The 13695-nt window shown below is 37.1% G+C and overlaps 1 protein-coding gene across 1 annotated transcript; it reads left to right on the forward strand.

Moving 5' to 3' along the window:
• The first annotated feature begins 8020 nt into the window (after window positions 1–8020).
• LOC114633831 (putative vomeronasal receptor-like protein 4) lies at window positions 8021–8947 on the forward strand. The gene has a single exon (XM_028782459.1). The coding sequence runs from the start codon at window positions 8021–8023 to the stop codon at window positions 8936–8938; it is 918 nt and encodes a 305-aa protein (XP_028638292.1). The 3' UTR covers window positions 8939–8947.
• The last annotated feature ends 4748 nt before the right edge of the window (window positions 8948–13695 follow it).

A 13695-nucleotide genomic window follows, 5' to 3' on the forward strand; every position in this document is an offset into this window, starting at 1 on the left:
CTGTTCCAAGCTTAGACTTCCTTTGCAGCGAAGACAGGGAAAGCCAGGCTAATCTGGTACACTGGTTATGGGATCCAGGTTAAATCTGGTAGTTTGAAGAAAAGGTGTGTATGAGGAGGTCAGGAGTACTAACCAAGCTAGACCCTGGTGGAAGATAAAGGAACTCTGGGAATGGAGTGGGTAGTTGGGGTAGCACAAAGGATACTCTGGGTAGATGCAGATAGTTGAGTTTTAGAAGAAGCCTTGAGATGGGTTTTGTTCTAGGCAGAAGTATAATAGTTTTCAATGTAGTGGAATATGTTTTAACTGTATGTTTTTATGATTATCTTAATTTTATTGGTGTCTGTTGTAATGGCTCCCTTTTAGGTCTAATTTTATGAATTTGGGTTCTATCTTTATTTTAGTTGGCTAAGGGCTTCTCAATCTTGATTTTTCAAAGCACCAACACTTCTATTCATTGATTCCTGTATTAATTTTATTTTACATAATTTCTACCTTGCTGGTTCTCCAAATTTTCCTGACACTTCCCCACAAACCCCCTGTCAAAGTCCTGCCCTTTTAAAACAGAAATTTTGTAAATACAGTACTCATACATTTCCTGAAGACAGAAAGATTTAAATAAAACAATCATAAATTTTTGTCACAATGTTAATTATATATTTTCCTTTCTTCAGCCCCTCTCCACTTTATTCTGAGCTGGTACCCTATTGGAAGACCTGTAGGTTTAGAAAATAAATCAGCATTTTTTGTTTGGTTGTGTGTGTGTGTGTGTGTTTTACTATTTATTTATTGAGTGTTCATTTTCATGCCACATTGTATATGTGCAAGTTAGTGACCCACTTATGTATGTTCTCTCCTTTGGTAAACATATATTCCACTAGATTGAAAACTATTATACCTCTGCCTACAACACAAGGCTTCTTCTCAAGGCATCTCAAGGCTTCTTCTAGGGCTCAACTATCTGCATCTACCCAGAGGATCGTTTGTGGTTCATTGGGATTGAATGTCTATGATGAGGCTTGGTGAAGGACGTCTTGGTCCATCTTGACTGCCTAAATGTTACCATTGAAATATAAGATGAATTTGGAGTTAGAGAATAACCATGGTGACAGTCATAATTAGAGCTGAAGTATACTTTATGATAAATTATGAAAAGGAAATCATTGACAGTTTTGTGTCAAAAACAAGGGACATTTGTCAGTTCTTTTTTTTTTTCTGAGTGTGTGATATAAACAATGCTGTTAATACAACCACCAGAGTTGGTTAAGGAGTAGGCATGGAAGAACAGTTCATAACAGGAGCTTTTTGTCTAAACTATGGAAAAGGGAATTGTTTTTATACTCTTGATGGAGAGATGCAGCATGATTTCCCAGAAGCCTCAAACTTGCCATGTAGCAAAGGACAATCTCTAATTTCTGATTCTCCCACCACTACTTCCTGAGTGTAGTCATTATATATGTGTGCATTATTATGTGTAGTAATACATACAATAATTACTATTGTGTGGTGCTGGTTTTCAAACCCAGACATTCATACTTGTTGCAAACAGAGGCATGTGCTCTACTGATTGACCTACATCCCAGCCCTATGGCCCATTTCTACAGACAATACAGTTGGATTACCTCACCACTATGCTCTCTGTAAGAAAGATTACTTTTCCTAAGTGTGTTTTGAGGAGGTTACTTTTTTGTAATTTTAGCATCAATGTTATTAATTTCTAGATGGGACCATGAGATATAGAGGCTACTGGGAATATTTTGCCAGCAGGAGGGACACCTTGGGGAATCTGAAATGTCTTTCTACTTCTCTTAAAGGAAATGTTATTTTTATTACTTTTTTTTGTGTTTACAAGGACTGGGGTCAGTTAATCCATACAGACAGATATGGCCTGGAGAGAATAGTTCACACATGGGAAACCCAGAGCTCAGCTGTTCCTCTCTACTGTTCTCCTGGAAATAGAGAAGTTCACTTTTCCATTTGATGGGGCCACTTCATAACAACCTCAAGGTCAGAACTCCCTTTTCCAGATGACATGATAACTGTGGGTCTAGAGGGAGATGAGATGATGACATTTCATCCTTATAAGTACTTCTTAGGACCTCATTCTATAAGGATGTTTATCAAAGGCCCAGCTGGTGAGTGTTTCTTTTTCTTTTCATTAATAGTTAGAACTGTAAGTATGTGGTAGAATAGAAACAGGATTCTGTAATAAATGTTTAAAGAATTCTTTGCTTAGAAATTTACTTTTGAGACATTCTGTAGCATAACCAAACACAACAGATTCTCGTAGACATAGAAATCGAAGTGTAATGATTTATAAATAACATAGATTTCACCTAATATGGTTTCAGGATATTATATACATGACAGTAGAAATGTACAGTTGGGGAAAGTACCATTGTCTAGCAGTAGGGTGATAGAGACAGGAAAGGCTAATAGGGTGAAGACAAGCAATGGGTGTTATTTATTTAATGAAAATGTCATGTAACCTATCACTTTTTTTTTACAGTGGATGTACACTGATGCATATGTAAAATAATTACAAATGGACAATTTTAACCAGTATATCTGACTATGGATTATCCTGAGAATGTATACTAATAATTTTACAAACAGGATTATACCCGGCTAGTGGCACCTGTGTTAGTTTTCCATCCCTGTCACAAAACACTTGAAAAACCTTAGAGGGTGAAAAACAAAGACAGGACATTTATTGGTTTGTTTGAAGTTTATTTTGTATTTTCTCATTTTACTACTTTTCTCAAGTTAATAGACTATATGAATTTATATGAAACTTAAGCTAGGAATATATAACAAATAAACAAATTAAGCTTCTATAAGCAATATTTTAGATTGTTAATTTTGCATATGCTTAGAAATTCTTAGGAAAGTTTCAATTAATGGTCTAATAGGAGATAAGATGTTCTTAATATCATATAATAAGATTTTTAATTACATACATTTTAATTCTATTATAATGATTTCTAACAACTTAGATTTATTCTTGTATTTCAAAAGTATCTGGAAATCTCATCTTATTTATTAAATCCTTGTAAAGTTATTCTTACAAAAATATAAGCTTGGAGATTTCTGTAAGAGTCTGAGTGTCTTAAGCAAAACAAATTAGGTTTAGTATTTTAAGTTTTCTAAATCAAATCTTGTAACATTGATATTGATGTAATAGAGTAAGTTCTTCATTAGTAGTGAGAAGAATATTTGGAATTCTCAAATAGTATAAAATTATTTAAAGTCAAAATTACAAATGCTTCTTTTAATAGCCTCAAACTACAATAGCTTGGTAAAATACACATTCACAAAAATACCAAGTAAATTTAAGTTTAGCTGATGATTATCCGAAGTCCATTTTTATTTTGGTAGAATATCATTCACTAATATATAATGTATAATATATAATATACCTGAGATTAAAATAGTAAATGAAAGTAGGTATGGTGTCACACACCTATGATTCCAGCACTTTCAAAGCTAAGGCAAGAGCGTCATTACTTAGAGAGTGAGAACCTATCTATCACACACAAAAAATGCAGCAGAATCAAAATAGAAAACATATAATGTAGAGTTATCACATCATTGTCAATAAACGGAACAAAATAGTGTGCCAATAACTGTCAATAAGTCACGGGCCAAAGAGTATCAACACTACAAAAAACAACTTATATGATACAAATTTGTTTTTAAGCATTACAGACTTTTTGGTTTGTTTTGAATAACTTACATTAAAAGTCTGCACTAGTACACTAGGCAGGCCCAAGATCCGATGAAGTCAACTGGAAAACATTGAACACACTCTGTATTTTCCTTAATGATCATTTCTTTTAACAAACATAGTTTATATAACTCAGTTTTTCACTCAAGAGATGTACAGTTATTCATGTTAGCAGTGCTGGCATACATTATGCTGTTCCTCTATTCTGCGGCCCAGTAGTCCAATCATTTCACACACGCACACACACACACACACACACACACACACACACACACACTCAGACAGATGCATGCACAATATCTAGTGAATATTTTCATATCTTTCCCAAACTCACACTATGCAACTTGTGATGAAGCTCTGGGTATGATTGCTTCCCCACAGTCCCTGCAGTGACATTTCTGCTGCTGCTGCTTCATCCCAGGGGAACTGGCTTGTAGCTGTGAGACTGTAACATTCTCGCCAGCTTCTAGTGCTTTCAGTTACACCTGCACTAAACTCAATTTCCAAAGAATAACCCATGCATTTAAGTTACTTAAGAGGATCAGGTAATAGCTATGAATTAATACCTAATTAATAAGTGATCAGGATTTATTCATGCTGTCTTTATATATTTCATAAGATTCCAGGGAACTAGCTTTGGTGGCTAAGGCCTTCATCCTGAGAGTTCTGAAGACCTATTCTTGTTGCTGACGGTGAACAATACATCAGCCAGTTCCCTGTATCTTGTCACATGAAAGTCACATACTCACTTGTGGTTCTCTCTGAGCAGTCGCACAGCTTTTTGGTTATTATTCACTAAATGTGGTAAATCTTAAAATGGTAATGAACCTTTGATGTAGTATATTTGTATATTCCTTATATTATTAAATCTCCACAAACCAGAAGGTAAGGTTCACCAGAAATTGATGAAACAAGACTGTTCTAAAATCAAGTCCTGATATAATGAAGGGGTAAAATGGTTTATCTTGGAAGAATGTAGAGGTACGGAGAAAGTAGCTCTTGGTCTCCTTTGTTGCAGTCTCTTCAGACAGATGCTTTCAGGCTGCTTAATCTTTTGGTCTGGGTCAATTATATAGTGATGGCTTCTCCACTATTGCCAATGTTTATGGGCACACTTTGGGTTTTATTGCTTACAAATAAATTTTACAACCTACACTAATGGGAAAGCCAGAAACAGTGACAACTATACATCCAGTGTCTGCTCTGAATCTTCTCCAGTGTTTTCACATTGGCCTGAGCAGCCCTGACCTGCACATTACTACAATCCACAAGGTTAGTGAGTGTCCAATGTGTCACAGTGAGTCCAATTCTCGACACTGTATTACTTTGTGGACTCTATCTGTGATGTTTTCTTTTCTTTTATGACTTTGTGGTTAGCCTTCTATTAATATAAATCTTGTGATTCTTCCATCTATGGAACTTTCAGTGTCATCAAATAAAAAATTCTGATAAATACTTAAAAAATGAATCAAACAACTCAGATTGGTGTGAACACCAGTAGCTTCAGCTGTAAGGAAGCAGAAGTAAAAGGAACATAAATTTGAGAACATCCTGGGCTATATAACAAGTTCAAACCGGCATAGAAAAATAGAAAACTGTAGAAGAGAGCAAAACAAAAGAGCAAAGAATAGTTAGAACTTGAGGGCTTGTATGTTTCACCTAAGAGTGTTCCTAGAATGTGCAGACTACTTAGATTAATTCTCGCATTGCTTTTTTTTTCAAATAAAATAAATGACTTGTTTCAGTGCATGTATGTTAACTTCTCAGTTCATAGCCATGGTAACTATGGTCTATTTATGGTGCTGTGAGCTCCAGAGAAAGATGCCACTTGATGAATTAGAAGTTGCATCATTTTCTGTATGTGATAAACATTTATAAAGCAGTGGATATGAAGTAGAAAGATTGAAGTGGGTAACTTTTGGATAAGTAAAATCATTTTAGATTACTATATTTTATATGGCTTATAATGTATGTCATATATTTGTAAGTTGTAGATGTATAATTAATAATGAATGATTGTACATATATAGTTTGACCATTTGCAACTTTAAAGTTGGAACTGCCCTACAGTTCTTACAGTTTGGAAACCAAGACTAGAATTTAGTATTATCCTGGAGTTTTATTTTATTTTATTTCATTTTATTTTATGTATGGGTGTTTTACTGCATGTATGTCTGTGAACCACTTGAATGCTTGGACCAGAAGACAATGGATGCACTGGAACTAGAGAGTTATATATAGTTATGGGGCAACAGGTCATTGCTGGAAAATCACACCCAGGTCTTCTACGAGAGCAAAAAGTACTCTCAACACTGAGCTATCTCTTGAGTTCCTGTCCTGAAACTTTTAAAAAACTGAACATCACTGTGCATATACTGCAAGTTTATGTCAGTGGAGTTTATGTTTGGCTCTGGCGATTGGATTTAATTGATTCTTTTATTAGATTAAGTAACAGTCATGTAAATACAGAATATATTACATATGGCTTTATATTCCTGGGGGGAGGGTTAGAGTGATCTCATCACTAACTTCTGCATTATTTCTATACACACACGCATCCATTACATTGTATATGTGGAATATAATAGTGAACTTGAAGGTATAATTGGGCATTCTTTATACAGAAGAATCTGAGTATGTGCAGTAGTTTTCTATTTGTCTATCACAAGCAGTACTGAATTCATTTGACAAAAGAATGGCACTCGTAGCTGGACCAAATAACTAACATAGGCCCTAAAGGTAAGACTGTTGAGATAAACTGTAAAAGGTGGGTGGGTGCTGTTGATGTATGATAACACTGGGAACATTGACTTTCACTCATGGTAAGGAATGTCCTTTAGAACAATACTCCAAAACAGAATCACTATCTGGTCATCTTTGGTGAGTTCATGTCTGTCATGTGTGTTGAAAATTGTGGTTGTCTTAGCATCACATGTTCTCTCTTGCTGGAGGCTCTCAGCTCACATCTTTAGATGAGATTATGTAGCCTGTAGAAACTATGGAAATCAGGAAAATAAAATGGGACCATTGTCAGGATAGGGGTGGGATGGTAGTTAACAATGGAGAGGGAACAAGCAATATAAGTGTGGAAGTCATCTGATCATGGAAATGGGAGAAGAGGGGCACCTTAGGAAAGGGGAGACAGAAGAAAGTTGGAAGAGGAAAAGGGGAATTGTAGGATACAGGCCTCTGAGAAGGGAAATGAAAAATTGGCCTCCTTAGGGAAGGAGGGACACAGAAATACAAAAGAAGGTGGCAACAAAGTAGTGGGGAGTAGCAGAATAATTGGTCTGGTGGGGGAATGGAAAATGGGGGGGGGGTCTTTACAAAAGAGGGGGATGATAATAATGCAGAAGTTAGTACATAGGTAAAATAACAACATCCATGGGTGAAAAGCCATCAGGAATCATAGTGTTAACAATCTATCTCCCCTCCCTGCTCCAAAAGAAAAGAGATCTGGTTCTTGTGTTGAGCTGGCAGTTAGTTCTTTAGACCTGAATTAGAGTCTCACAAAGTGTTTAAATGGGATGATATCTAAACAGGGAGACATCTAGATATGTTTGTAACCATCATTAATGGTTCAACAATTAATAGTGGTGTGGATGTACATTAATGGTCTCCAACTGTATCAGTGTCTTCAATTTCACATCTGAGGGACATATGATCTCTTGGTAAATGAAACATAAAAGAAGATGAACTGAGAAAGATATTTTGCTGAATTAAACAGTGGGATTATAATGAATTATCACTGTGGTCCCATTAGAATTATTAATCATAACATGGAGAGTTGCAAAATGGGGCATAGCAAAATTATGGAATATGAGACTGATTTAACTTTTTCAATTTCCTTTGTGATTTTCCCCCATCTCAGCATAAATTTTATTCATTTGTACAAATGTTATTTATGTTGTGTGCTTATCACTATTGTTTTAAGTGTTACCTAGGAAATGAGGTGATTTAAATCAGTAGGATTGGATTTCTATGATACGAGGCTGAGATGTAATACAGGCACACAAAGTGTGCATTCTATATACATGTGACCGAGAATGCATGCGTTTTCTATAACTGTCTATATAGAGAGGAGATACACAAAGAGATACATAGAAATGTAGGAATGATGTCCAATATGGATGATCAAATGTTAGAGCCAGGGTAATCAAGAATAAATAGTTAAAAGGGATAATGTTATAGACATACCAACCAGAGAATCTTAAGTTTGATATATCTAATATTTCTTTCAGATATATGAAATATGCTTCCTCTTTGTTCTTAAGATGAATACACTTTCCAGTTATGTTTTCATTAAATAATGTCCTTTATTGCCAAGCTGGACTTGGAGCCCTAGCCAATATATTTCTTCTTTTTTTCTACACTATCATAATCCTATGTAACAGATCTAAGCCCATGGACTTGATCTCCTGCCAACTGAGCTTCGTTCACACAATGATGTTCCTCACTGGAGGGGATATTTGGCTTACAGACTTATTTGAGTCACTGAACATTGAGAATGACTTCAAATGCAAGGCAACTTTTTACATAAACAGGGTGATGAGAGGCCTCTCTATCTGCATCACCTGCCTCCTGAGTGTGTTCCAGGCTGTCACTATCAGTCCCAGTACATCTTTGTTGGCAAAATTTAAACATAAGCTTAAAAAATATGTGATCTATTCTTTCTTCTATTTTTGGTCTTTCAATTTGTCCTTCAGCAGTAACCGGATCTTCTATGTTGGTGCTTATACCAACGTGAGTGAGACCAACCAGATGAAGGTCACTAAATACTGCTCACTCTTCCCCATGAACTACATCATCAGGGGATTGATTTTAACAATGACAACCTCCAGAGACGTATTTCTTGTAGGAGTCATGCTGACCACAAGTGCATACATGGTGATTATCTTGTGCAGACATCAGAGGCAATGCAAGCATCTTCATAGCAACAGCCACTTGAGATCATCCCCTGAGAAAAGGGCCACCCAGACCATCTTGCTCCTGGTGGTTTTCTTTGTGGTCATGTACTGGGTAGACTTCATCATATCATCCACCTCAGTCCTGTTATGGGTGTATGACCCAGTCATCCTGACTTTTCAGAAGTTTGTGATGAATGCCTATCCCACAATTACTCCTTTGTTACAAATCAGTTCTGATAACCGAATAATCATTACTCTGAAAAATATGCAGAAAATATACCACCAGATTTTTAAAAAAGGGTAGTTTTTTGTTATTTAAAAAACTATTTATTTTTCTTCATATGTATTAAATTTGGACTGGCATGTATGCATGTGTGCTTTCCTGATATTCACAGAGGTCAGAAGATGTCATGGGACTCCCTGGATCTGGAGGTACAGATGGTTGCAAGGTGCCATGCTGGTATAGCACCAATAATATTTTCCCCAAAAACAGATTTTAAAAAATTGTTTAATAGTTCAAGTAGCAAAGCAAGATTCTTCATGTGAGTTATATATAATTATACTTATTCATTCTTTTGACATTTCTTCTTCCAAGAAGTATAGGGTTAAGTTTATTGTATATAATAAATTGATATTTCCTTAGGAATTCTCTTAATCTCTCCTTTTTACTGTTTATAACAAATGTTCCCTTGATGCTTAGATTACTTAAGAGATGATGCTTAGTGATAGTGACTTTTTAGTTTTTTGAAAATATTTTAATTTACTCTAAATTCATCACAAATAGTTTAAATATCTGATTGTAGCTTTAATTCTGGTTCCTAACTATAATTTCTATTGTTCAATAATAGTACTGAGTTTAAACTTTCCAGTTTTTATTACTCATTAGTTATTAAGTACGTAATGAGTCTTATATCAAATTTTCATATGCCTGTACATTTGAACTTCATTTCATCCACCCTTACTGAAATATTGATAAATAAAAATTGTGTACATACATATACATGATATGCGACGTGTTATGTGTGTACGGGAGTATGCATGTAGCTGTGTACAAAGATGAAGGATGTGTGTGCATGTGAACACGGAGCCCAGGAGACTACTTTGGCTTGCTGGAGCCTGCTAGGTCGAAGTGGGACACAGCATCGGAAATAGCTGTAAAGACTGATGGTCTCTGGCTTTCTAGCTCTCTAACTATATGGAATGCTTGCTGGTAATTCCCAAAAATATCCTGAAAACTTTCTTGCTTATTCTATAGATTAAAACTGCTGGCTTCTTTTCTCTGTGCTTTATTTAGCTCCTTATAACTCTCTGCGCTTTATTTAGCTCTTTATGCTTAAATAAGCACTAGGGTAACTTAACTCTTTGTATTGTTCTGTGCTTCACTAAGCGCTGACAAATTTTACTCTTTTTTAAAAAATTTATTGGATATTTTATTTATTTACATTTCAGATGTTATCCCCTTTCCACATTTCCCACCCCCCAGAAACCCCTTATCCTGTTCCCCCTCCTGCTACTTCTATGAGGATGTGCCCCTACCCATCCACCCACTGCCCACTCCCTGCCCTCGAATTCTTCCACACTGGGGCATCCAGCCTTCACAGGACCAAGGACCTCATCTCCTACCAATGTCTGACAAGGCCATCCTCCACTACATATACAACTGGAGCTGTGGGTTTCTCCAAGCATGTTCCCAGGCTGGCAGTTTAGACCCAGGGAGCTCTGGTTGGTTGGTATTGTTGCTCCTCTAATAGGGCTACAAGCCCCTTCAGTCTTCTCTCTAACTCCTCCATTGGGGACCCAACCATCAGTTCAATGGTTAGCTGTGAGTATCCACCTCTGGCAGAGCCTCTCAGGAGACAGGTATCTCAAGCTCCTGTCAGCCAGCACTTCCTGGCATTCACAACCATGCCATCATATGGTGACTGCTCATGGGCTGGGTCCCCAGGGAGGGCAGTCTCCAGACAGTCCCTCCTCCAGTCTCTGCTGTACACTTTATAGCCTTACTTGCTCCCGTGAGTATTTTGTTACTCCTTCTAAGAAGGACCAAAGCACCCACATTTTGGTCTTTCTTCTTCTTGAGCTTCATGTGGTCTGTGAGTTGTGTCTTAGCTATTGTGAGCTTTTGGACTAATATCCACTCATCAGTGAGTGCATACCATGTGGGTTTTTTTTTTTTTGATTGGGTTACCTTACTCAGGATGATTATTTTCTAGTTCTATCCATTTGCCTAAGAATTTCATGAATTCATTGTTTTTAATAGCTGAGTAGTACTTCATTGTATAAATGTACAACATATTTTTTGTATCCATTCCTCTGTTAAAGGACATCTGGGTTCCAGCTTCTGGCTATTATAAATAAGGTTGATATGAACATAGTGGAACATGTGTTATATGTTGGAGTATCTTTTGGGTATATGCCCAGGATTGGTAAAGCTTGTTCCTCAGGTAATACTATGTCCAATTATCTGAGGAAATGCCAGACTGATTTCCAGAGTGGTTGTACCAGTTTACAATCCCACCAACACTAGAGGAGAATTTCTCTTTCTTCACATCCTCGCCAGCATCTGCTATCACCTGAGTTTTTGGTCTTAGCCGTTCTGACTGTTATCAGATGGAATCACAGGGTTGTTTTGATTTGCATTTCCCTGATAACTAAGGATGTTGAACATTTCTTTAGGTGCTTTTCGACCATTTGAGTTTCCTCAACTGAAAATTCTTTGTTTAGCCCTGTACCCCATTTTTAATATGGTTATTTGATTGTCTGGAGTCTAGTTTCTTGAGTTCTTTGTATACGTTAGATATTAGCCCTCTATCAGATGTAGGATTGTAAGGATCTTTTCTCAATCAGTTGGTTGCCTTTTTGTCCTAAAGACAATTTCCTTTGCCTTACAGAAGCTTTGCAATTTTATGAGGTCCCATTTGTCAATTCTTGAATTTAGAGAATAAGCCATTGGTGTTCTGTTTAGGAACGTTTCCCCTGTGCCCAAGTATTAAAGGTTCTTCCTCATCTTCTCTTCTATTAGTTTTAGTGTATCTGGCTTTTTTCTGGAGGTCCTTGATCCACTTGGGCTTGAACTTTGTACAAGGAGATAAAAATGGATCACTTCCAGTCTGGGCCTGAGCACTGAGCAGATCCCGGGCTGCTGTTCTGCACCCAGTCTCACAAAACTCAGAGAAAGTAGGCTTTCCAGGAGCTCTAACCCGGGAAGTATCTTAGGTAAGGAGACAACAACACACCCTCGGCCCCCAGACAGGGAGTAACTGGGACCCACTAGGACTCAAGAATTCACTTCTGGCCCAGAGCACTGGTTTCTTCCGGTCTGAGCCTGGGCACTGAGTAGATCTTGGGCCCCAGCTCTAACCCTAGTAGTAACACCCACCTCACACAGTTCTGAAACAACCAAGATAATAGGAAAGACAGGCTCCAGTCAATGACAGGGCAGGTAGCACTAAGGTGATCCAGATGGCAAAAGACAAGCACAAGAACATAAGCATCAACAACCCAGGGTACTTGGCATCATTAGAATCTAGTTCTCCCACACTAGAAAGTGCTGAATTCCCCATATCACCAGGAAAACAAGATTTAGATTTAGAATAACTTCTAATGATGATGATAGAAGACTTTAAGAAGGAAATAAATAATACTCTCAAAGAATTTGAGGATAACACAAGTAAACAGGTAGAAGCCCTTAAAGAGGAAACACAGAAAATCCCTTAAAGAATTACAAGACAACACAACCAAACAGGTAAAGGAATTGAACAAATCCATCCAGGACATAAAAGTGGAAGTAGAAACAATAAATAAATCACAAAGGAAGACTACATTGGAGATAGAAAATCTAGGGAAAAAATCAGGAGCCATAGATGTAAGCATCACCAACAGAATACAGGAGATAGAAGTGAGAATCTCAGGTGCAGAAGGTACCATATAAACTATTGACACAGCTGTCAGTGAAAACGCAAAATGCAAAAAGTTCTTAACACAAAACATCCAGGAAATCCAGGACACAATGAGAAGACCAAACCTAAGGATAATAGGTATAGATGAGAGTGAAGATTCCCAACTTAAAGGGCCAATAAATATCTTCAACAAAATTATAGAAGAAAACTTCCCTAACCTGAAGAATGAGAAGCCCATAAACATACAAGAAGCCTACAGAATGCCAAATAGACTAGACCAGAAAAGAAATACATCCAGTCACATAATAATCAAAACATCAAATGCACAAAACAAAGAAAGAATATTAAAAACAGTAAGGGAAAAAGGCCAAGTAACATAAAGGCAGACCTATAAGAATTACACCAGACTTCTTAACAGAGACTATAAAAGCCAGAAGATCCTGGACTGACATCATACAGACCATAAGAGAACACAAATGCCAGCCCAGGCTACTATACCCAGCAAAACTCTAAATTACCGTAGATGGAGAAACCAAGATATTTCATGACAAAACAAAATTTACACAATGTCTTTCCACAAACCCGTCATTACAAAGGAGATTAGCAGGAAAGCTCCAATGCAAGGAGGGAAATTATAGCCTGGACATAGCAAGAAAGTAATCCTCTTCCAACAAATCCAAAAGAAGATAGCCACACAAAGATAATTCCACTTCTAATAACAAAAATAACAGGAAGAAACAATCACTGTTCCTTAATATCTCTTAACACTAATGGACTCAATTCCCCAATAAAAAGACATAGGCTAATGGACTTGATATGTAAACAGGACCCAGCATTTTGCTGCATATAGGAAACCCACCTCAGTGACAAAGAGTAAAAGGCTGGAAAACAATTTTTCAAGCAAATAGTCCCAAGAAACAAGCTGGAGTATCCATTCTAAAACCTTGAGCCCAAGACTGCAAAGGGAGGGACTCATGGCTCCACCTGTATAGGTAGTTGAGGGTGGCCTTGTCAGGCATCAGTGGAATTGGAGGCCCTTGGTGCCTCAAAGATTGGATTCCCTAGTGTTGGGAAATTTGAGAGCAGGGAGGCGGGAATGGGAGGATGGTAGGAGCACACCCTCATAAAAACTCCCAGAATTACATGGATTAAGACATAACAG

Source organism: Grammomys surdaster, unplaced genomic scaffold (genome assembly GCF_004785775.1).
Source record: "Grammomys surdaster isolate TR1022 unplaced genomic scaffold, NIH_TR_1.0 752, whole genome shotgun sequence".
Classification (NCBI taxonomy): Eukaryota; Metazoa; Chordata; class Mammalia; order Rodentia; family Muridae; genus Grammomys; species Grammomys surdaster.

Excerpts from the sequence above, each read along its gene's own strand:
- LOC114633831 (XM_028782459.1), top strand. The coding sequence starts at position 8,021 with ATGTTTTCATTAAATAATGTCCTTTATTGCCAAGCTGGACTTGGAGCC.